The sequence below is a fragment of the Musca domestica genome, unplaced genomic scaffold (genome assembly GCF_030504385.1).
Source record: "Musca domestica strain aabys unplaced genomic scaffold, Musca_domestica.polishedcontigs.V.1.1 7, whole genome shotgun sequence".
Classification (NCBI taxonomy): Eukaryota; Metazoa; Arthropoda; class Insecta; order Diptera; family Muscidae; genus Musca; species Musca domestica.
Window position 1 is genome coordinate 4,138,648 of NW_026712383.1, and position 27,035 is coordinate 4,165,682.

Here is a 27,035-nt window from a genome sequence, read left to right on the forward strand (position 1 = left end):
GTTTGAGATGTCGTATTTGAAGTTCGTTATGGAAGCTGCTCTATGCAGGTCCAGGTCTTCGTATAGCTCTGATATAACCGTACCGGCCTATAAAGGGTATTTTGATGATTTTAGCTACATTAATCACCGTTTATTTCAAGTTTCGAATTTGAATATGGTAATGGCTTATAAGCCATAGGTCCACGTCGTATAGACCTCAATAAAACGGCAGTATTCGGTATTATTAAGATTTTAACGGATTTTATTATTTGAAAATGACCAGATTCGTTCAAAATGGTGGAAGGTATTCAAAGTTAGTCCCGGTCGAACTTACTGCTTTTTAAATTCTTGTTTATACCCTACACCACAAGATGGTCATTATACCCTACACCACAAGGTGGTCAGGGTATTATGTCTTTGTGCATTTGTTTGTAACAGGCAAAAGGAAATTTGGCACTTACGACCGAATTGAGTCTAGAAACTAGTATGTCAAATTTGGTGAAGAATGGTTCAGATATAGCTATAGCTCCCATATATACTGTCCATCAGATTTGTTATATTTGTTACCCACAGCCGTAATATGCACTCCATAACAACGATATTCAGGGAAATATATCAAATACAGCTCAGAAATATCTTTGCCAAATTTTATCAAGATCGGTTCCGATTTGGATATAGCTGCCATATATATTTTTATCCGATTTGAAATTAATTGAGCACCAAATGGGCAATACAAGTCCGAATTTAAAAGATACAAATGCTTCGGCATATTTAAATTATTTAAATTTAAGTTATAATTTAGTAGAGCTCCGCATAACAATTAAAAGTTTTTATGGGAGAATTCAATCATACACGCTATGATTAGTGTATGATTGAATTCTCCCATAAAAACTTTTAATTGTTATGCGGAGCTCTACTAAATTAGCAAAGTGGTGTAGGGTATCATAAAGTCGGCCCCGTCCGACTTTAAGACTTTCTTTAATGTCTTTTTTTTTTTTTTTGTTTTAGTGATGGATTTTTTGATCACAGATGGTACAAGAGATGTCCGACAACTACATTCAAATCAAGAATATTTTTGTGTTCGATGTCATCCTTCTACAACGTTGATTTTTATGAGAATTGTTCATAAACTAACATGATATGCGGTTTTAACCCTAAAATGTTTAAATAATATTTATGAATTCCTGGCGAATATAAGATTTTGATGTATTCTGGGACCTGTAGTAGAATTTCATAAGAAATAATGATGTTTTTAAAAGAGGGACCAAAAAGTTCCCTTAGTTGAGTCTCTTGTTCGACCAAAAATAATCTTCATATTGTTGTGAGTAATATTGCCGATGTCACTATATACCTGAAATGCACGTATTCCATAGAATCTTAATTCGATAATTCCAAAAATGGTTAGGATCTTGCTTCTATTTAGGTTGCTTTGCGATATAAACTTTATTTAATTTCTGTGAAACATGGAAGAAACTTCATTTTAATTTTTCATTCAAGCAAATTAATCATCTTCAGATACGATTTTGTATCACTTAAACAATACAATAGCCCGGTTCCGATTCTGACTTTCTCTCAGTCAATCAAATCCTCAGATATTTAATATTCCAAATAGACAAGTTTCAACTAATCAGCATTTAAATTTGAGACGAATGGTTACACATTTAAATAATGCACCGATTTGAAATTTCACAAATTCTTTTTCACCATCAAAGGTAGATTTAATAAACATTCACACATTATTTGAATTTTTATTATTTATTTATTTATATTTTATATTATTTTTATTAGTGTATGATTGAATTCTCCCATAAAAACTTTTAATTGTTATGCGGAGCTCTACTAAATTAGCAAAGTGGTGTAGGGTATCATAAAGTCGGCCCCGTCCGACTTTAAGACTTTCTTTAATGTCTTTTTTTTTTTTTTTTGTTTTAGTGATGGATTTTTTGATCACAGATGGTACAAGAGATGTCCGACAACTACATTCAAATCAAGAATATTTTTGTGTTCGATGTCATCCTTCTACAACGTTGATTTTTATGAGAATTGTTCATAAACTAACATGATATGCGGTTTTAACCCTAAAATGTTTAAATAATATTTATGAATTCCTGGCGAATATAAGATTTTGATGTATTCTGGGACCTGTAGTAGAATTTCATAAGAAATAATGATGTTTTTAAAAGAGGGACCAAAAAGTTCCCTTAGTTGAGTCTCTTGTTCGACCAAAAATAATCTTCATATTGTTGTGAGTAATATTGCCGATGTCACTATATACCTGAAATGCACGTATTCCATAGAATCTTAATTCGATAATTCCAAAAATGGTTAGGATCTTGCTTCTATTTAGGTTGCTTTGCGATATAAACTTTATTTAATTTCTGTGAAACATGGAAGAAACTTCATTTTAATTTTTCATTCAAGCAAATTAATCATCTTCAGATACGATTTTGTATCACTTAAACAATACAATAGCCCGGTTCCGATTCTGACTTTCTCTCAGTCAATCAAATCCTCAGATATTTAATATTCCAAATAGACAAGTTTCAACTAATCAGCATTTAAATTTGAGACGAATGGTTACACATTTAAATAATGCACCGATTTGAAATTTCACAAATTCTTTTTCACCATCAAAGGTAGATTTAATAAACATTCACACATTATTTGAATTTTTATTATTATTTTTTTTTTTTTTCAATTTTTTCAATTTACAAATTGCAGCGATACCGATTCGAACCGTACGAAGCTCAATTCCTAAATATCTTCCAGTCAGATGTGCTGCTTCATTCTACAAAACAATGAGATGGTGACACAAAAAATAGCTGTTCGAAGTTGAAAGGAAATGTGTTGTTTGAACTATCAGATGCCTTGCTCCATTTTTTCAAAAACAAACAGGTGGTACAAGAGATGTCTATTCCAAATTGGAAGGAAATTTGTTTTTATTTTCAAATACATACGACATGACTACTGGCCGTGTGTCTGTACAACAAGTGTCTGTTTCGTAGATAAACAAAAAGAGTTATTTTTGATGGGAATGCAAACAGAAACGTGAACAAATACTAAAACAATATGTGTAAATAGTGGTAATTTCAGTTCCTAGTTTAGATATTTTTCTAAGTCTGATTTTTTATGTGTAAAGAAATTGTTTAATAAATTAATTTAACGTATAATTGAAGTAATTTACAAACTATATTACGCGTTTCATGAAAACATTTCCGGTGTAAGTACAGAGTAATATGATCTCCCTTCTTAGTGAGTGCAGTCATTCCTCGCGCACTAAGAGTTGTTAAGTGAACTCTTCAAGGAGTTATGAATGAATGAATTCAATCATACATGCCATGATTATAATTATAATTTAAAGTTCGAAGGGCTAAATATGCCAAAGCATTTGTATATTTTAAATTCGGACTTGTATTGCCCATTTGGTGCACAATTATTTTGAAATCAGATAAAGATATATGTGGAAGCTATATCCAAATCGGAACCGATCTCGATAAAATTTGGCAAAGATATTTTTGATCTGTATTCGATATATTTCCCTGAATATCGTTGTTACGGAGTGCATATTACGGCTGTGGGTAACAAATATAACAAACCGGATGAACAGTATATATGGGAGCTATAGCTATATCTGAACCGATCTTCACCAAATTTGACATACTAGCTTCTAGACTCAATTCGTTGTAAGTACCAAATTCCATCCCATTTGGACAAATATTAAACGTTTGGTGCACAATAAAAGGTAAATCGGACGAAGTTATATATGGGAGCTATATCCAAATCTGAACCGATCTCGATAAAATTTAGCAAATGTATTTCGGAGCTGTATTTGATATATCTCCTCAAATATTGTTGTCACAGAGTGCATTTTACAGCTGAGGAGGACAAAAATAACAAATCGGATGAAAAATATATATGGGAGCTATATCCAAATCTGAACCGATTTCGATCAAATTTGGCATACTTATTTTCAGGCCTAATTTGGTTGTATGTGCACAATTCCATACTATTTGGGCTGATATTACACGTTTGGTGCACAATAAAAGGCAAATCGGACGAAGATATATATGGGAGCTATATCTAAATTTTGACCGATTATCTCCAATTTCAAATAGGGTTCGTCCTTGGACCATAGAAATGATTTGTGCAAAATTTCATCTGGATAGGGCAATAAATGCGAACTGTACTTTGTTTACAAAAATACATGGACAGACGGACATGCATAAATCGACTCAGAATGTGATTCTATGCAGATCATCAAAAGGAACTATGGGTCTATCTCGTTTCCTTTTGCCTGTTACAAACAAATGCACAAAGACATGATACCCTGACCACCTTGTGATGTGGGGTATAAAAATGGTATTAAATTTTGTAAATATGTAAATGGTATTAAATTTGGAACAGTTTGGTTTAGAGTGAACGGAAGGTGGAATTGTGAAACTTTGTATTGGGGTCCCTGTTGGTGGTAGGATATGTACTACAAGTGCACCAAAAGTCTTAAGTAGTACTATATTTGATGCAATTTGGTATTGGGCGAACATAGTGCCTGAAAACTGAAATTTGATCTTAGGGTCACTGTTCATGTGTAGCCTTGATATTTGGAGGAGGTTTTGGAAATGTGTACTATAATTGTACGAAAAGTATATAATCTTGCGAAATTTGGATTTGGATGAAGGTATATTGATGCTGATGTCTCTGTTAGTATCTGAATTGGGATGTGGAGGTATTTTGGAAATGTATTATACATAATTGTACGAAAAGTACTAAATATCACTAAATTTGGTAGTAGACCTGACATCTTAAAATTTGATATGGATGTCAATGTGGTGGCTTTGGAAATGCTATCTATGGACGAACGAAAAGTGCAAAGTGCCACAAAATGTGGCGTTGGTTGTTAGGATAGAGATGGAATTCTGAAATTTTATATCGTGGCAACTCTAGGGTGGAGGGAATGAGATGGTTTCGGAAATGTGTACTATAATTGTACGAAAGTACTAAATGATACTAAATTTGGTATTGGGTGAAGGGATATTACTGGAATCCTCAAATGTGATATTGATGTCTCTGTTGATATCTGGGATTGAGATATTGAGGTAGTTTTGAAAATATGTACTATAATTGAATTTAAAGTACTAAATGGTACTAAAGTTAGCATTGGGTGAAGTGATAGAGCTGGAATCCTGAAATTTGTTGTGGATGTCACTGTTGATATCTGTGGTTAAGATATGGAGGTGGTCCTGTTCGAAAATTTTAAAGTGGTACTAAATTTAGTATTGGATGAAGGGATAGGGAATTGAGGTATGGAGGTGGTTTTGGAAACATACTATCATTGTAAGAAAATTTCTTAATAATACTAAATTTCATATTTGGTGAAGGAATAGAATATAATAAAGTGAAGAATAGAAAATTTTGGAAATTTGTACTATGAACGTACGAAAAGTGCAAAATGTCACAAAATGTGATGGAATTCTGAAATGTGGTATTGGTAATGGGGGAAATTAAAGAGTTAATTTCCTGAAATCTAATACTAATACTTGTGAACCGTACCTAATGCGCACTATAATTCTTTAAAAAGTACTAAATGGTACAATGGTTTTGGATAGAAAAAATCGATGAGGATCCGTTGTACAATGTGTTTACTAATATCCTCCTCCATAAACTTAAAAATGAAAGTTTTTGAATAGTTTTTGGTGTACACGGTAAACATTAATCCTTGGAAAAAAATTAGTACAAAGTATGATGTTTTGATTAAGAAATTATATCAAACTGAACAAATTGAGAACTTTTGACTAACACTTTGGAAAGAAAAGAAAATTGTAAGGGGACGAAGTAGCGGGCACTTGCTAGTTCTATAAATAAACATAAGTGTTTAGTTAATTATAAAGTTTAAGTTATCGGTGCTTAACAACAACTTAGAAGCTGTAAGGACCAAATATCCCATTAAAAAGTAATGTGAACAAACTATCTCCTGCAATCCCATTAGGTAGAAAATAATGGGTTATTTCTTGAAAATTACAAAGCATAAAAAGTAATTTTCTGATTACCAAGAAATGAGTACCAAATTTGAAAGAAGCATTTGTACCTCTCCCACCGAAAAACATTGTATATTGGATCAATGTGATAAAACATATATATGGTATAAGATTAAACATAAATATGGGAGCTATATCTGAACCGTTTTTTCCCAGATTTGATGTACTTCATTCTGGGCTAAATTCGATCGGATGTGCCGAAATCCATCGCATTTCAAGGAATATTACACATATTGAAATCGGATGAAGATATATATTTGTGGTATATTTAAATCTGAACCGATTATCACCACAATAGCCAGACATAATTTTGGTCTGAACTTGGTGTAAACGATTGAGATAAAATTTATTTGATTCTCACAGATATTATGCATTTGGTGCACAATGTTTCTGAAATCCAATTGTCACCAATTTCATTAGCACTCGTCCTTGGTCAAAACAAATGATTTGTCGAAAACTACAACTCAATCAGACAATAAATGCGACCTGTACCTCGTTTACAAAAATAAATGGACAGATCGACTCTGATGTGATTTTATGATCATGATAATCTTTCATCGTTTCTTTCTGTATGTTACAAACAAATGCACAAAGGCATAACACCCTGTACCACAGTGTTGTGTTGGGTATAAAAAATTGTTAAAATAAACAAAACCCATTTATGAATTTGTTATTAGAATTTTTGAAAAAACAAGACCCTACTTTATTACCAAGTTTATTAAAATATCCCTGAATAATACCATAGAATACAATCTAAAGCATATTTTTAGGCTTCGGTCTCGTTAGAAACTCACCATGTACAACAGTATTTCCCGAAGTATGGGTTGCAAACCACTGGGCACCGAAATTTGTGACGCATTAGGACCTTATTTGTGGGTAAAGGATGATATGTTACAAAGTGAAGATAGTGGTAAATACTGAACTGTACAACTACATGAGTCTACCGACGTTCGAAGCCTGTCTCAAGTACTTGTTTTTGGGCGTTATATGCGGCATGAAAATGAACAGGAAGATATTTTGTTCCGTAAGCCAATTTTAAGTTTCATTGATTCCATTATAAAAGGAAAAGGATTGGAATGGGAGAACTGTATTAGTATATGCACTGACGGAGCGCTATGTGCGGGGTTACTAGAAGTGTGGTTGCAAGATTTCTTCAAAAAAAGAGTCCCAGTTCTTTATCGACTCATTGAAGTATTCAACTAATAAGTCGACAAACACGAACATGTATACATGAACATGAACTCTTTAACCTCTACCTATCCGGAATTCCGCGCCCTCTTGACGTCATCGAGATCTCGCTATCTCGCGGAGCTTGCCGCCCTCTTCCATTCGAGGAATATGAAAAAAACCGCCACTAAATCAACGGCCACACTATTTACCACATGGACTGTGGAGATGAGAACAAAGCTGAATGTGCAGGTCGAGGGGCACATAATTTCGACCACTAACTACCCCAAAATCTTTGGGGTGACATTCGATAGTATGTTCAATTCTCCCGCGCAAGCCACAGCTATCTGCCATAAATTGAAAAGTAGGAACAAAGTACTCAAGACGCTATCCGGCAGCACTATGGGTGCGGATATGGAAACCTTGTCGACCTCTTATACAGCGATATGTCGGTCTGTGGTTAGCTATGCGACCCCAGTGTTGTCGACGAATACAAGTGCAAGGCAGTGGAAAAGTATTCAGACCTGCCAGAATGCCGTCCTGAGAACTGCAACAGGGTTCCTTCTCATGACTCCTGTGGACAATTTACATGAGCAGAAGAAGGTTCTTCCCTTACGTCAGCATAATCATATGCTTTCGTTGCAGTACCTGCTTGGGTTTTATAGTGGGAGTCATCCTAACTACCATATGATGGACAAAACTCCCCCACCCAGGCGTGCCAGGAAGGACCTGCATGATCTAGAGAGAGAGGTCCAGCGACATAAGAGAGCCCCTAGATCATGAAGCCTATCAAGCGAGTCTGAATAGTATTCATACTGATCAAGTTGTTGAGGTAGTAAACAATTACAGTATGAATGGGAGTCCACCCCCATCTATTGCTGCTGGTTCGGCTGGGCCTGGTCGAATTTCAGTACCCCCACCATTAGGAAGGAACTTGAAAAATGTCAAAAAAAAAAAAACTTCCGGAAACTACCACTTAAATGAAAACTGTTATATGGAGACTATACGAATAGTGGACCTGCATAGAGAAATGTTCGTCCTAGGCTGTAGTATCCAATACGAACTTCAACTACGAAGTTTGAAATTATTCCGATAAATAATGTCACTTAAATCATGAAAATACCGAATATCGAAAGGTACCGTTATGTGGGGGCTATACGAAAACGTGGCCCATTTACGAACTCAACCTGCCTACTAATAAACTATGCATGTATGCAAAATTTTAGCCTTCTATCTCAATTCGTTCCAAAGATAGCATGATTACAACAGACATACGGAGAGACAGACAGACGGACATCGCTAGATCGTCTTAGAATTTTACGCTGAAGATCGACAAACACGAATAATTTTACTTCTTTGTACAAATATTTGAAAGTAAAGCTTGCATTAATGATACACAAAATATTGGATTTAAAAAAGTTATTAAGCATATATTTATGTATGTTTTTTTTTTTTTTTTTTTCAATAATATATTCACACGTTCTATATATAAAAACTATAAATGCGAGAACTTTAAACGAATTGAAAACAAAAAATATAGAAGCATTAGTTCTTTGTGCTTTAATACAATTTGAGTTTTTTGAAAATAAAGTGATCACATATAAAGATGTTCTTACAAAATAAAAAATTATATAAAAATTAACAAAAAATAAAATAATAATGTAATTCAAAGTTATTATTACGTATTTTTTGTCATGTCTTTTGTAGAAAAGTAGTTTGTTTTAACTAAAAACCAATTCTCAAAACGAATTGAACTAATTAACATAAAATAATAATAAAAATATTTCATTACATATATGTATGTTTTATGACTGAGGATTGCGTACAAGAAATACTAACTATATATACGTAGATAATTAATTTTAAATTAAAAATTATCATATGGCAAAATATTTCGGATTATTGTAGGTATGTATGTAAGAATTTAACATGGGCTAAAAGGTCAAGGACTATTTTACTTTTTTAATTATCTTCAGCGAAGATAGTTATTTTTATCATCAATTTAGGGACTTCATATAATTTGTGCTAGCAACGACTCTACTTATTAAAAAAAAAAACAAAACAAACATGCACATCGTACAAAAAATTTTGAAAATAAAAATTAAAAAATACATACTTTTATTACTAACATATTTCTTGTTACAGAGTCCGGAACCTTTAAGCCCATGTTATACTAACGTATTCCAATTAAATATATATGCATAAATTATCTGTATATACAACGGCTTTTGATTTTCGATTACATATAGTTTATATCTTTATATAACTAAAGAACTTTTTTCATGTTTTATGTTTTGATAACTTATGTTGCCCCCACTCCACCAGTATCCGATGTGGCTACAGGTGGTGGCTCAGTTTCGCCAACTTTTAATTTTTCCGGCAATGCTTCGGGTGCATTGATGATACCATACGGTCGCAAATGATATATTAAATAGTCTAGGACATACATCTGGTTAGGGGTGACATAGTGGAAGGAAATTGCATGATCCGAACAGCAATCAAGACCCTGGAAGAAAAAAAGAAGAGGATTAATAACAAAGTTTACAAATAGACTATGCCAAGAATAAGGTGGTTATTATTATTTAATTATATACAGGGTTGCCCATATTCGATGGACCTTTGGGCCCATTCCAATCCACGAGGCTTGTCCGCAGGCAACATTCTTTGCGTCAATTGAATTTTGTACAAATGCAAATCAATGCGAATAATCCGTTGTAAAGTGGACCGAGCCATGCCCAACTACTGAGAACGGCGTTTTTGGGATGTTCTTGGGGACCTCTCAACACTTGGGGACCTGTCAACCGTATAAACGCTTAATGGTGTTCTTAGAAGGCGCACTTCTCACATTTTTTAATGTTTTAAAAGCACGTTGAGTTTTCACAATTGACTTCTTCTGTTGAATGTACATTTCAGAGCTCTCTCGTGGCGTGTATTGGTTCATGGTAAAAATCTGCTTGGTCTGACGCTTCAAACGCGGTATGTCATTAAGCGATGTGACATCTCTGTCAAAAGTTATGGCGTTGCCAGATGGGTCCGTCGAATATGGGCAACCCTGTACCATCCGTAACTTATTAAAATATTCATTTTAGATAAAAAAAAATAAAGTATACAAGGTGAGGTGAAAAAACTGCCACCAATTTCAGACTGGTGTCGTTTCTAAGCCACTAGTCCGACAGCTGTTAAAATTATTCCAGTGACAGCTCATTCTATTGTTTACAACAGAAATTCCAAAAAGTGCAAGAACTTACAACGCACAGAAAGAAAATAGACTCATAAGAGCTAAGGAGGTACTTCGCTAGGCCGAAAGTGGTGAATTGCGGAATTTAGTTTTCTCCGATGAGAAAGCATTCGTTATCCAGCAGTTTGTGAACAAACAAAATGATCGCCAAAGAGGTCAGCTGAAAATGTGCACCTTCGGTTGGCCACCAGAACTCAAGCGCCGCCAATGATGATGGTGTGGGCCGCCACAACAGCCGATGGTCGCTATCCACTCGTATTAATCGACCCTGGCATCAGAATACATGCCGAATATTATCGTGAAAATATTCTGCAGGGTGTATTAAAGCCTTGGGCGCGCAAACGTTTTCATCGCCGACCTTGGACTTTCCAACAGTACTCAGCACCATCGCACTCTGCACGCGCCACCCAAGAAGGGTTACAAAATGAGGTTCCGCACTTCATTTCCAGCGTACAATGGCCACCAAAATCGCCGGATACCATGCCGTTGGACTATTGTGTCTGGAGTATTTTGGAAAGCAAGGTTGGCACTAAAAGATACCAAAGTGTCGATCACTTCAAATTCGTGACCAATTCGAAAAAATCTAAACTTATTCTAAAATTTGATGCTATTTCCGACATTTGTTGCTTTCATTCAATAAAATTTTTAAAAAATGTAAACATTATGGCGTTTGACTTTGTTGCACTTTTTCTATCTCACTCTGTATATGAGCATCGGATAATGTGTCTTTATGTTCCTCACTATATATTTACCTCATCTGTTTTATAGTAGATATACTGCCAATACCAAAATTTCTTATCCGTATGATTTGGTATTAAATGATGTTCCGGTACAAATGGAAAGAATCGGCCTCGAGCATGGGAATCTCTGGAATCGCCTGCGATCACATTAACCTTTTCCAAACACTTGCCGATTTCAACATCTTCGGCACCACTGTTTTTGGGACTGCACATTTTAGAATTGGGCATGGCTTTCTCAACAAAACGTCGTACAGCTTCTTTGCTCAACACATAGCCGGCACCACCTGACATGTAGCCCTGTCAAAAGAAAATCAGATTTATTAAAACAAGTTTTAAGGCATAGGCAATGATAATGTATCACCTGTTTCACAAACGGTTTAAATCGACATCCAAAATATATGGGCGTCTCCGGTGAATATGGATAGAGTAGAAAACGCATATTCTCCACTATGGTATAAGTATCGTCGTCGGCCTTAAAGAACCAATCTGCATCATCCATGTGATTTTCATAGATGTAACGATAGGCCGCCTTTGTTTTGGCCCACAAATTGTTGCGACCCTCGGCAACGGGCAGAGCCACTGTACCCAATTCCGCATCCTCTGCCGACGACATAAATAATAGTTTATTGCACCGCTTGCCCCACGTTCGTTTGACATGTCTCGCTTTGGTCTGATGATTTTTCGGATTTGTCATTATCCAACAGAGGACGCGAACTTCATTGTACAACTTTTGTGCCACTGAATTATTTTCGTGGGCATGCTGATGACTACCAATATCCATTTCTGGCCCAGCAACATCCATGAGGTCATGACTGGCATGGGGATCATCATTGATGTCACCATGTTGATGACCGGCATAGAGTAGCCATTCTGGTTTATCCGGTGTGGATAATACGAAAAGTTCGGCCAAACAAAATCCCACCACCAGACCCACAATAAGGGAGGCTAAGGAGCGACGATTAGAGCGTGTGCCTAGAAATAGAAAAGAGAATCGAGTTACTATAGGTTGTAAACAAATTTCATGGACTTACTTACCATCATGAACAATTGTCCGCCCAAGTAAACCGTTGGCAGTCATTTGTGTGGTTTTTGTTGTTGCTATTGTTTCCTTTGGTTGTTGTTAAAATACTAAATTTAATCTTAACTTAGTTATTGTTTTCGCATTGGTGACATTGGGCGCCACAGATTTATCACAACTTTTAGGCTTATCACTTAACTATAATAATTCTTTGGTATCGGTTCCAGGGCGTGTTTGGATATCTTTTTCACATTTTCTGGAAAGAGAGAGAGAGAGAGAGAATAGAAATATTGTAGTGGTATGTAAAGAAAAGAGTAGAATTTATAATTGAAATTAACACAAATATTTATTGTGAAATAATCCAAGATAATTGAGTTTTAGAAACTAAAGAAAATCATTGAAATTGCTAAAAAAAAATCGTATTTTTGGAAATACTCTTTACTCTTACATTTCTACAGCCTCATTAAAAAATATTAAAAATTCTTTGTTACATTTAAAAATTTTCCCAAAAGAAGTATTCAATTTTTATTATAATAACCTCAGTAATTTTGACTTTCTTTAAGAAGTTCCACTGCATGAAGGAGTTTACCATTTAGTTACATTTATTATTATTTTTTTTATTAAAATGAGAACAATTTATATAAATATTTGGCTTACAAAACAAATAAAAAATAAAAAAATGCAATTTGACCTAAAAACAAACTCATAATTCATGGATTATTTTTTTATTTATTAACCATTCGCTTCAGAACTCTGGCTGTGTTTGGTTAAAATCCAGAATTTACGATGAATTAACATTGTCTTTGCAGGAATTACAAACAAAGCAAGGGACGATCATGCTGAACATTAAATTCGAATTTTAAATAATTTGTTTGAAATAAAAAGTTGGATTTAGTAGGGAAGGACCGACCATATTAAACCCTACATTGAGAATACTTATTAAATAAATTAAATTGTTATAATAAAAACTGTATAATTTTGTACCCTTCACAATACTATGGAGATTATATAAACGTTTGTTTCATATACATCCATGTAACGGTACTCTCAAATGTCGTTCATTTTGTTAATTAGCCAACCTCTACCAATACAAAAGCTTCGAGAGAGTTAAGTCTGAGAGTTGATTGTGAAATTGATGAAATGAAAAGCTCCCTCCGGAGTTCCTATTTCAGTGTAAGTTGAAAATCAACTGCCGGTCTGCAAATCAAATTTGTTGTTTATAAACAGTTCAGCACAATTCCATAAAAAATTCGAACAATTTCATGAAAATACCGAATATCTTGGAGTAATTTTATATGAGAGCTATATGCAACGGTAGACCTATATACCCAATTTTTAGTCTGAGTCAAAAGTATCATTATATGGGTCCTAAAAACTATCCTATTAAAAAAAATAACCTATCCGAAACGAACTTCACGTGCAGAATTTTAAACAATTCCATTGAAAATGTGACTACAATAATAAAAACAAGTTAAAAAGCAGTAAGTTCGGCCGGGCCGAACTTTTAATACCCTCCACCATTTGCAACGAATTTGGAAATTTTCAAAAAATAAAATCCTTAAAAAATTCTGTTAAAATTTTAAAAATACCGAATATAGCCGTTATTTTGGGGTCTATACGACGTGGACATACATAGGCATTGTTTGTCATAAGCCACTACCATATTCAAATTCGAAACTTGAAATAAACGGTGAATAATGTAGCTAAAATCATCAAAATACCGAATATAGGGAGGTACCGTTATATGGGGGCTATACGAAGACCTGGACCCGCACAGACAATTTTCTGCCACAGACTGTAGTTCCCATAACGAACTTCAAATACCAATTTTAAAACAATTCCGGTGAATAATGTCGCTAAAATCATCAAAATACCGAATATAGGGAGGTACCGTTATATGGGGGCTATATGAAGACGTGGACCTGCACAGACAATTTTCTGTCTTAGGGTGTAGTATCCATTTTGAACTTCAAATACCAAATTTGAAACAATTCCCGTGAATAATGTCGCTAAAATCATCAAAATACCGAATATCGGGAGGAACCGTTATATGGGGGCTATAGGAAGACGTGGACCTGGACGGATAATTTTCCGTCTTAGAGTGTAGTATCCATTTTGAACTTCAAATACCAAATTTGAAACAATTCCCGTGAAAAATGTCGCTAAAATCATCAAAATACCGAGTATAGGGAGGTACCGTTGTATGGGGGCTATATGAAAACGTGGACCTTCATGGCCCATTTACGAACTTAACCTGCCTACTGGAAAAATAAACATGTGTGCAAAATTTTAGCCACCTATCTCAATTCATTCGAAAGGTAGCGTGATTACAACAGACAGACAGACGGACATCGCTAAATCGACTTAGAATTTTACGCTGATCAAGAATATATATACTTTGTTGGGTCTGATATGAGTATTTCGAGGAGTTACAAACGGAATGACAAAGTTAATATACCCTCCATAGTATGGTGGAGGGTATAAAAATATTGGGAGGTACCGTTATATGGGGACTATACGACCACCTTCAAACTTGAACTAACTGTTGGCAAAGCAATGATCTGTGCAAAATTTTAGCTTCCTACAACAGATGGACTGCGCTAAACCGTCTTTTTACCCTATACAAGAATACACAGGGTGAGATAAAAAACTGCAACAAAGTCAAATGCCATAAATTTTATTTTTTTTTTTTTTAATTTTATTGAATGAAAGCTAAAATGTCGGAAATAGCATCAAATTTTAGAATAAGTTTAGATTTGTTCAAATTGGTCACGTTTGGTACGAATTATGGCCTTCAAACGGCCAATAAAACCGTCGCACGCCGCCCGAATGTTGGTCTGCGGTATTTTGGCCCATTCCCGGCGAAGCGCTTGCTTGTGGTGATCAACACTTTGGTATTGTTTAGTGCCGACCTTGCTTTCCAAATTACTCCAAACACAATAGTGCAACGGTTTGGAGCCGGAGATTTTGGTGGCCATTGTGCGCTGGAAATGAAGTGAAGAACCTCATTTTGTAAACATTCTTGGGTAGCGAGGCTTTAAAACACCCTCCAGAATATTTTCACGATAATATTCGACATTTATTCTGATGCCACGGTCGATTAATACGAGCGGAGAGCGACCATCGGCTGTTATGGCTGTCCACACCATCACCATGACCGGCGCTTGAGATCTGGTGGCCAACCGAAGGTGCACCTTTTGCAGCTGACCTCTTTGCAAGTAAACACAACCATTTTGTTTGTTTACAAACTGCTGGACAACAAAATTTTCTCATCGCAGAAAACCAAATTCGGCAGTTCACCACTTTCTGCCAAGCGAAGCAATTCTTTAGCTCATTTGAATCTATAGTCTTTCTGTTGCGGTGTAAGTTCTTGCACTTTTTGGAATTTCAATGGCTTTACCCTGAGGTCATTTTTCAATATTTGCCGAATGGACTATTGCGATATGTTCAGCTCACGAGGCATTTTTCAGCCACTGCGAACCATGTCTGCTGATGTTGTTGTTTCCTTCCGTCCTCGGGCTACGCTACCAGTATCACGGTAACGAGCGATGGTACGAGACACAAAAGATTTATTTACATTTAAATGCTGAAGTGCTCTAACGATAGAAACTTGTGGTTTTCCAGCCAAATATAAAGAAATCACACTTTCACGCTTGAATTCCATCACGAATATTTTTTTTCTGGAAAATTCTTCCCAAAATGCTTTTGTACGCTTGTAAACAATATATTGAGCTCTGACTGGAATAATTTTTACAGCTGTCGAACGAGTGGCTTAGAAATGACAACAGTCTGAAGTTGGTTTCAGTTGTTTAATCTTACCCTGTATATTTATTGCTATAGTGCATACTTACTTCTAAGTACAATTCGACAATGAGTGAAAAAAAAAACATCTTATGTTCGCATACATTACATATTTGGTGCACAATAAACGTGAAATCGGACAAAGTTTTATATGGGAGCCATATTTTAATCTGAACAGATTATCCCTAAGTTCTAGAGATCTAAACTAGAGATCACATATTTAGCACTATTTTACTGATTTTTGATTGTTTTTTTTCTTTTTTTTGAGTCGACCCCCTAGCCTTGGATAAAATTTTTGCAGAGATCAAACTTCACCGCGAAGATGGCTGGGAGAGTTTGTCGAACGCAGGCCTATAGACAAATTGATGTTTTAACTTTTGAGCAAAACTTCAGAACTATTCGCACTGTAAACGTAAACTAAATGTAATTAACTACTTACAGCGATACCAATTCAAACAGTATACCTTCCTATCAGATGCACCGCTTCATTTTTTGTCTTGTTATGACAAAGTAAAAGGTGTTACACTAAAAATATCTATTCTCAGATGGAAGGAAATATGTTCTTTGAAATACATATGACAGACTACTAACTGAATTGGCGGGCTACAAGGCTACAACAATTTCTTTTCTTTATTTAGAGAAAACCGAGCGTCTGTTTCGAAAACAAACAGAAGAATGATTTCAATGCTAGTACACAAACGGAAGACAAATAGAAAACAATATGTGTAAATAATTGTATATTCGAGCGACATTGTTGGACTATTTTAATTAACCCTTTGGGTTAGAAATTTCTCTAACTCCAGAAAAAAAGAGGTTACCCTCTAAATTCGGGCACAATGAAATGTTGAAGATGCTTGCTTAAAGGATTTTGACAACTATATATCGTCTGCATTACCAGTAAGCTAAAAAGTAATGATGGTATGATGAAAGCAAGTTATTTTGCTTTGTAAATCTTATAGAATTAAGATACTGGTAATGCAACGAATATATTGTAGTCATTGCTGAAAGTGGCAAAAAAAATACGGCCATCAAATTTTTGAATTGTGTGAATTATGGCCCAATTAGTGGGACCATATTTAAGTCTAAACCGATTTCTGAAATAATGAGCCCAGATTACCTACTGGCCGAAAATCTTTTTACGCCCTCCACCTTGAAAGGAGGGTATATTAACATTGTCATTCCGCTTGTAATATCCCTAAATATTCGTCTAAGAACCCATAAAGTATATATAGAGGGTGAGATGAAAAAACTGAAACCAACTTCAAATTGCTGTCATTTCTAAGCCACTGATCCGACAGCTGTTAAAATTATTCCAGTGACAGCTCATTATATTGTTTACAAGCGTACAAAAGCATTTAGGTGAGAAAAAATGTTATTCGTGGTGGAATTAAAGCGTGATAGTGTGATTTCTTTATATGTATTTGGCTGGAAAACAACAAGTGGCTATAGTTAGAGAACTCCACATTTAAACCAATAAACATGGCTAGTGAGCTGAACATATCACAATATTCTACTCGGCAAATATTGACAAATGAGCTCGGGGTAAAGCCATTGAAATTCCAAAAATTGCAAGAACTTACACCGCAACAGAAAAAAATAGACTCAAAAGAGCTAAAGTGTTGCTTAGCTTGGCCGAAAGTGGTGACATTCCAAGAGCACTCAGCATCATCAGCACTACTCAGCACGCGCCACGCTTGATTTCCATCGCACAATAGCCACCAAAATTTCCGGATACCAATCCGTTGGACTTGTGTCTGGAGTATTTTGGAAAGCAAGGTTGACACTAAAAAATACCAAAGTGCCTATCACTTCAAGCAAGCGGCGGGAAGGGGCCAAAATACCGCACAGCTACGTTCGGACAGCGTGTGACGGTTTCATTGGCCATTTGAAGGCCATAATTCGTGCCAAAGGAAACCAATTCGAACAAATCTAAACTTATTCTAAAATTTAAACAGATTTGTTTAAAAATTGATATTTGTAGTTCGGGTTCTAGCTTCTGTAGCGAAACATAGTATATATAGGTCCACGTTTTGGTATAGCCTCTATATAACGGTACCTCCCGATATTCAGTATTTTGATGATTTTTGCATAATGATTTGTAGTTCATAATGGGTTCTAGCTCCGGTGACAGAACATTTCGGTTTTGTTTAGGTTTACTTTTTCCTATAGCGCACATATAACGATATCCACCGATATTCCGTATTTTAATAATCCTAGTCACATTTACCAACGAAATTGTTTGATTAATTTGGTAGATGACAATTCTTGAAGTAAAAAAATGTCTATGGAGGTTCCCATTTTGTTATGGCCCCCATACAAAGGCCTCACCCACTTTATGGGTTTTTAAAAAGTTTAACAATAGATTCTCTAATGGCATAGGTGCAGATGTTTTTGGAAATTCAAACTTTAAGGTTACGAGAAGTGAATGGTATATAACAAAAAACTTGAAATTTGGTATGAGAATCAAAGTTGATATTTGAAAGTGGTCTTGGAAATGGTGATAACCGAAAAATCGATATTTTTAAAGGCAAAAATCGAGACGTTCAATAAGCGAAATTTGCTCTTGAGTTGAGTTTATTTTAAATCGCCAAAGCATTTACATCCCACTTAAAGGGTTAATTGAAATAATATAACTAATGCGACAACATAGTAGTTCAAAATTGTGTCACCAATTTATGGAAATAGAATAATAGGATCTGTGTATATTTAGATATGCAAAAACAGTTTATTAATTAGGACAAGTGTCGCACTCCATAAACTGCTCTTGAAGATGCCGCAAAGATTTTTTTCGGCAAATGGAATTGCGTCTGCCCTTCACCGAATTTGTTTTACCCTACCTTGAGTGAGATTGTCAAAATAATCAAATTTTAAATGAATTTGAAAATAATATTTATCTTTGTACAAATTTAATATTAGACTTATTCCTACACAAAAAACAACAAAACTTGATAGTAAAACAACTTTAAGTTCGTCGGTGCCGAAATTTTAGTAACCCCCACCATTGGGTAAAGAATACATATTTACATAAAAGTATCTGAATTCAAACGTGTTCCATTTTAAACTAGAAATACCAGTAAGACCGTTTGGATAATGCTGTTAAAATTTTCAAAAAACCATAAAGTGGGTGAGGCCCTTGTATGGGGGCCATACCAAAGGGGAAACTATATTGATAATTTTATACTACAAGGATTGCTCTCTACCAAAATTGAAACAATTTCGTGGGTCAATGTGACTAGGATTATTAAAATACGGAATATTGGTGGATATCGTTATATGTGCGCTATAGGAAAGAGTAAACCTAAATTTTCAATGATCTGCCACCGGAGCTAGAACCAAACATGAACTACAACTAGTAGTTTTTAGACAAATCCGTGGAAAAATGTGGCAAAAATCAGCAAAATACTGAATATCCGGAGGTCGTATTATGTGGGGGCTATACGAAAACGTGGACCTATATATACTATGTTCCGCCACAGGAACCCATTGCAACTATAAATACCATTTTTTGGACAAATTAGTAAAAAAAAATGTGGCGAAAATCATCAAAATACCGAATATCGTAAAGTACCGTTACATGAGGCTATGAAAGAAAAATGGATCTATACATACAATGTTTCGCCATCGGAGCTAGAACTTATTATGGCCTACAAATACCAATTTTTAGATAAATCCGTAACAAAATGTGGCGAAAATCATCAAAAAAAAATACTGAATATCGGGATGTACCGTTATATAGCAGCTATACCAAAACGTGGACCCATATATCGCATTTTCAATTCCAACAATCCTAGACACAATACAAATTGTTGAGCCAAATTTTAAAGCTCTTCGACTTAAAATTTTATGCTAATTATGAACAAATATACTTTACTAGCTGAACCCGGTGCGCTTCGCTACCCCTTTTGATTTTATATGCATTGAACATTTTATATACCAATATTTGTTGGTTTAAAAGAATAAAAACAAAACTAATTCAAAAAATTAAACACGTAATTATTGTAGTACTTCAATGCGCAAACTAACAAATAGCTCGGTCTACCAACGCGTGAACATGCCAGGAACAGCTGACCATGAGAAAAGCAGGAACATGCCAAATTTAGTCCGCATACACGAAGGGGATTTCGGATTCATTAATTTCATAGCAAATGCCTAGCGTGCAGGTAACTGCAATCTTTTGAAGTTGAGTGGCATTTCTGTTGCAATTAGAGAATTCGAGGTAGCAACATACTTCCTCGTAATAATTGTATCCTCAATTAAATTGTTGTATAGTTTTTTACTGTTAGCCTAATACCATTGCAAAGGCGTTGTGAGTCAATGCTTCTTAATAAAATCATATTCCAATCTGAACCGATTTCAATATAATTTGCCAAAATTTACTTTTACAGCAAATGCCGTCACATCTTCCATATTTCTTGATATTGGAGGTACATACCGTGTTTGGTTCATCAAATATGTGAAATCGTCCGACAATATATGGGAGCTATATCCAAATCTTAACCGATTTCTAATTAATTTGCCAAATTTATTATTGTAACCAAATTTTGCAATACATCCTGAATTTCATTGGAATCGGACATACATATCGTGTTTGGTGCATAACATACATGAGCTATACCCATGAGCTATACCCAAAAAATATAATTTGTCCGAATTTCATTGGAATCGGACAGTCCGAAAATATTATATGGGATTTATAACCAAATCTGAACCAATTTCAATATAATTTGACAAATTTAATTTCTAATCAAATCCCGTCACACATTCCGAATTTCATTGGAATCGAACATACATATCGACCGAAAATATATTTGGAAGCTATATCCAAATCTCAACCGATTTCAATATAAATTGGCAAATTTATTTCCGTTCCAAATTCCGTTACTTTTTCCTAATTTGGCGACTCTATCTGTAATCGAGCAGCAGATATGTGCATATAACATTTAAAATTTTGGGAGGTTCCTCCGATTATGATGTTATATCTCCAGTTACACGTGTAATTTCGATATAGCCTATGTTACTTTCAGGCACTGATGTAGTATACTTGGAAATTTTCAGGAAATCGGTGCAGCGGGTTTCGAGTCCATACATTACAAAAAACATACAAATATTTTCGTCTCTTGTAGATATGTATAGATAAAATAAATATACTTTATGGGGTCTACGACAAATATTTAGGGATGTTACAAAAGTATTGACAAAGTTAATATTTTTCCAAGGGAAGGGTATTATAAGATTTCCAAAAATTCTTAATTCTCAATTTGTTTTGGATTGTGTGAAAATTTAGAAATTGATACAGATTTATGATACTGATTATGTCGCTAAAAAAAGCCACTAAAATTCGGGAAGCAATGCAATTCAATCCTGTGTTTTATTTGCCACACTGCCAAAGGTCGACAAGCTAAATCAAAAATATCAAAATGATTTGACCAAATAAAACTTAAAACAGAAGTTATTTATTCTGTCAAATAGGTTGGTCTTACAAATGACATATACTTCTTCAACCCTTTTGTAAAATATCGAAATAACTTTAGTGTCATAATAAACAAAGAGACAGTAATAAAATATCAAAAATCGTCTCTTTTTGTATACATGATTAATATTACTTCCTCGAAACATTCACTCCAATAAAAAACCCCACAACGTGTTTACTCTACAAATATTAAGAACTTTTTTGTGAAAAGTACGTCTGCTCAAAAGGCTAGCCAAAGAAATGAAGAGATGTCTGTAGGTTTGTTTTGAAATCGTATTGCTTCTATTTCATTTACAATTGGTGCTGTCTGAAATGACTAAGCCATCAAATACTAGGTAATAGTAATTTTTATACAGATACACGTTGTTCCAAGAAAAATTACGATAAAGTAATATTGCAATATGCTATTGTTAAGCCTTTGAAAACTTCCTCATATCATTCATTTCGAGTGCAATGGAAAAGAATTGGTTGTTTATTAAAAAAAAAGTTCTAAATAAACAAAATATTTAAAATCCTAAAACCTCCCGTCTTATAGTTGGCATAGAGACATTTGTGTATTCCACCATTTTTAAGTCAAATTACTTAAATGATACACGTTTTATTAAATTACCAACCCTTTATGTCCGGTGACCATATGCTATGTACTACTGTCCAGGTGATGTGTGTGGTTAAATATTTCTACCACCATGAAGTGACAGGGGGAAACAACTCTAATATCTTGTGGTGGACACTTCCACATAGATCATTCCTTATTCATTCATAACACTTAACATTAACCATAATTTGTGTACAAAGCAAAATAATTTTGTCATTGAAACTTATGACTTAGTTCCTTTTGGTTTTACAACGGCACATTTTATTTCTATGTATGTCGGTTTTGATATTTTTTCGGAATCTTTGCAAAATCCTCCATAGGGCAAATTCCACCGATAATTAGAACACTGTATCAACTAATGCCGCAGACCATCTTCAGGAAAATATTAAACTCTTTCACATAATATTCTAAAAAATCCGACTTTTTTCGTTTCTTATGTTATGCATATTTTACACTTTTTCTCTTTAGGCTGTAAAAAAACTGTGAATTGTGGAACTTTTTATTTGTTTTGTTTTGATTGATAGGCCACATCACATACTGCTCTCATTAAGTTCCAACAGAGTTGTTTTATAAATATCGTATGGGCCAGGGTTTGTACTGTACAAACATAATGACACTATCAGAATATAACAAGTACCCTTCGACCAAAGAATACAATATATTTTATGAAAAAAATACTTTCCTTTGTAAATATTTCTAAAATAATATAATGGAATTTTTTAATTTGTTTCGTGAAAACCCAAAATCCATTCGGAAGATTTTTCGATCATTTTTCTTGTGGCACCTATATGTTGGCAACTCGCTTAATTTTTACATTCCCTTTTTTTCCTTCTTCACAATGGCAAACAAAGGTCTAATCTTCCGCAGCCAAATTAATAAGCTTTCTTTTTTACTGAAACTTCAAGAAGTAAAGATCAGAAAACAGTTCCCGATATCCAAATAAATTTGAAACCATCCAAGTGATTAAAATTTAATTTTACATCCAATCCAATTTCTACCATCTTGCATCACATAAAAGTTATCATATTTCAGAAGGGTAAGGTTAATCAAATGAGAAAAGTGCAAATATTTACAGACATTTTTTTAGAGACTTCGGTACACCCAGTCCTACGTCATTAATCCGGAAAAAGTGATACCGAACCCTTATTTGGCTTAAAAAACTAAAGGCAATTTCCAAAGGCTTGCAAATACTAGCATTTGTTGTAGCCCAAAGGAAACAAACACCATTCCGGAAGAATCTGAAATTCACCCTACATAACATCTGCATAGGTACTAAAACACGCTTAGATCGTAGTCTACCCACCGGGTAGACAAGGAACTCCAGATTTTGCCATAAGTTCACCGGTTTGATCACTAACTTCACAACATAACCTACAACACTAAACCTTCAATAGGAGAATCGAAGCCACGTGAAATCTTCGGATCCTAGTTTTGCCATACCTCAAAAATTCACAATTTCAAGTACAAACTTCGCATATTGGCTGTGATACTATTTGGAAATGCGGGCTTAAATACCACCCAAAACCAATACAAATCGATTGCTAATGTTGCACAATTACCTGGCGATTACTGGCATTCCATGTATATTTAATCATAAACCCAGTACAGCCTCCATAGCCTGTAAAAATAGTATCCCAGCATGGAAAATAGGATATCAACATGGGAAACTAGCAACTCATTCTAAATATACATCAGGATCCCAACACGAGTCCATTTCAAACAAAACCCCGATCTATAATCCAGCCTTGACATCAGGAATCCATCACCTAAGATAGTAAAATTATATTTAAGTACACAACTTTATATAACAAATTATTTTGCTTTATTATCTAAACATATTCAATGATATATACCTTCGTTGAGTAAATATTTTCTTGAATGGATGTTTGTATTGACGCCTATACGACCTAATGTAAAAAAATGTTTAGATAATATTGCAAAATAATTCTTATAATAATCCATACCCATTTTTGCCTCTTACTGTATGATCGATATTAGAAATAGTTCATATTGAGAAGCAAAAAGAATCTTATTAAAACAGGTTTACATGAATGCAACAACAACATACGCATGGATTGGAGGCCTTCATGACAAGCAGAGTATGTTGGTAAGTTTTTAATAATTTGTTTTTATTGTATTTCTTATGTCGATCAGCTTTCTGTAAGAGAGATAATATGTTCTGTATTCCCATCATTGACCTATTACCCCTCAATTGTGTATCCCCCCCTCTTTTCTATAGGCATATAATCTCTCTATGAATGCGATAGTAAGATATTAACCCTTTGAAGATAAAAAAATAATTTTGTACCTTAATTACTTTGTATTTGAAAATGGATTGAACTCTACATATTTTAAACGTAGAAATTGAATTCTATATATATGTTTATATATTATCATGAATAAATCTAGATAAATTTTGAAATGAATCCTTAAATATAATCAACAGACGTTTCTTACAATATGGTATAGGGTCTTAATTTTGGATTGATTCATTTTTTAGGGGTCCTAAAAATATATGCCGTTAGGACATTGGATGGTGTGGGTTTAGAGGCACGACTCTGCTAACATCAAGAGTCCTCATTTTTTTTACCAGATGAAAAGCATTCTATATGTCCGGTGATTTGTTTGTATTATTTTTTTTTTCAAATAACAACCATAAATTTCAAACTTAATATTTAAGGGGTAAATTGTAATTTTTTTTGATCCATTATTTTGTAAAGTAAATAAAAAGGGAGTCTACAATATTTTTGTAATGATAAACATGGCTTGTGAAGAGCAGGACACGAACCCCGCAACCGACTGAAGCTAGGCTTTAATGGCTCCCGAAGTCCTAACTCTACACCAGTTCAACGATGCCTAAGTATCATATTTCGAAATAGCATCTACCACAATTATAATGATGGTGTACATTACAATCTAAATATAAGGGATAGCGTCGCCATCCCTCTATTTATCCATAATTTTAGGCATTACATTTTAGGGTTTAAAATTATACCAGGACAACATCATGGCTTTAAATGGGTACGGACATACCTTTACTTTAATGGAAAATTGGTTATATCACGAAAATATTCTAGCGTTACACAAAAGTGGATAACGTTGAAACTGAGGAGAAGGTTACAAGACTTTGACATTGAAATATATATGCCAAAATAATGAAAGAATAGTAAGGAAAGGACACAATTTGGAACAACTGAAGCTAGAGTCTTTAAAATGTTGCACGTGGGTCAGTCTGGGTAGGAGAGTCACTGATAGAGTGCTGCTGTTACCAAAGGGTTTTTGCAAAATTAAACTTTAAGGTTACGAGAAGTTCTAAACTGGCACTAAATATTTAAAATGGTACCATTTGGTACTATGTCAACGGAGTTAAAACTTGAAATTTGGTATGAGAATCAAGTTTGATATTTTAAGGTGATTTTGGAAAAGTGTGCAAAATATACTAAATGGTAACAAAATTGGAAAAGTTTGGTTATGTGTGAACAGATAAAGCAGGAATTTTTAAATTTTGTATTGAGGTCCCTCTGATGGTGGTAGGTTTCTAATACAAATGTTGAAATGTATACTTCAAGTACACAAAAAGTTCTAAATTTGGTACAATTTGCCATTGGGTGAGCAGATAGCATCTGCAGTTTGATTGATTTGTATTAGGGTCGATGTTTAAGTGTAGCCTTGATATATGGATGTGGTTTTGGAAGTGTGCTCTTGGGTGAAGGAATATAAATAAAATTCTGAAATTTGATATTTATGTATTGTCTCACCTTTATAATTCTGTCTTTGTTGGGTTCAAAAATATGGCAGTATAAAAATAGGACATTATGGAGTCAAAATATTGACACAAAGTTCGATGGTTAGCGCATTTTAACCGCGAACTATGGAATAAAAATTTGGGAACGAATTTTTCGAATTTTCGTTTTGCAGATTATTTTATTATACACTTAGCAGGGTATATATTATTGTATGCAGCCAAAACGCGCCTTATCGAAATAACGGCTTTAGACCCTGGGTCTCTTTGGACCAAATCCGTTTCAGAACATTTGGAGTCGGTGGTGTCCCTCCGTCCGTCTGTGTGTCTGGCTGCCTGGTGGTCCAAGTCCAAGCTTAGTTCATCGTAATATTATTTTCAAACTTAAATCAAGTACGGAGGTGGGCAATATTGGTGCACTCTTTCTAGTAACTCCCCCACATAAGATGGACATTTTCAAAAAAAATATATTGTACTGCACAGAAAGAGGAAGGATAACCTGATTTGCCTCCAACTAATCCTAAATTATAATATTTGCATCAGTGCTATGTCAGGTGCGAAAATGGACAATATCGGTTCACTCCATCAAGTCAAAAATTTCAATAATATTAACTCTTATAAAATGTGATATGAGAGTTACCCCAGGTCTGTTGTGAAGATTGAATATATCGGTCCAATCCTTCTGGTACCTTCCCAACAAAGGGTAAAAATTTTGAATATCCATGAATTCCATTCAGACGTGGTACATATCAATACTTCCATCAACATAAGATCTGTTACAAAGATGTTACAGTTCAGACCATTTCTTCTGGTACTTCCCCACAAAGGGTCAGAGTTTTGAATAACCAAGCGATTATAAAACCCGAAATAAGCATCTGGTTCTCTTCATATTTCACACATCTCATTACTTCTACTAACACATAATCTGCTGTGAAGATGGGATATATCGGTCCACTCCTTCTGGTACCTCCCCCACAAAAGGTCAACATTTGAATATCCACGAAAGCTCATAAAACGCGAAATTAAGATTCGATTCCATTCAGACTTGGTACATCTCAATATTTCCATCAACACAAAATCTGTTATGAAGATGATAGAGATCGGATCTTTTCTTCTGGTATCTCACACATACACAGGCTTCAAGATTTTGAAAAACAAAATGCTCTAAGAAAGCGGAATAAGCATCCAACTCTCTTCAAATTTCACACATGCAAACATTTTTGCAAACACAAGATCTGTTATGAGTATGATAT

At 34.6% G+C, this 27,035-nt stretch overlaps 1 protein-coding gene across 1 annotated transcript in view; it reads right to left on the reverse strand.

Moving 5' to 3' along the window:
- Window positions 1–8,612: 8,612 nt before the first annotated feature.
- Window positions 8,613–27,035, reverse strand: part of LOC101899038 (glycoprotein-N-acetylgalactosamine 3-beta-galactosyltransferase 1) — a 53,868-nt gene continuing 35,445 nt past the window's right edge. Inside the window, exons 2-5 of the mRNA XM_005191161.4 lie at window positions 12,192–12,430; window positions 11,518–12,128; window positions 11,169–11,453; window positions 8,613–9,684 (exon numbers count right to left, since the gene is read on the reverse strand). Of these exons, the coding sequence (XP_005191218.1) occupies window positions 9,481–9,684; window positions 11,169–11,453; window positions 11,518–12,128; window positions 12,192–12,234 (1,143 nt within the window). The 5' untranslated portion in view covers window positions 12,235–12,430 and the 3' untranslated portion in view covers window positions 8,613–9,480. The remainder of the gene's footprint in view (window positions 9,685–11,168; window positions 11,454–11,517; window positions 12,129–12,191; window positions 12,431–27,035) is intronic.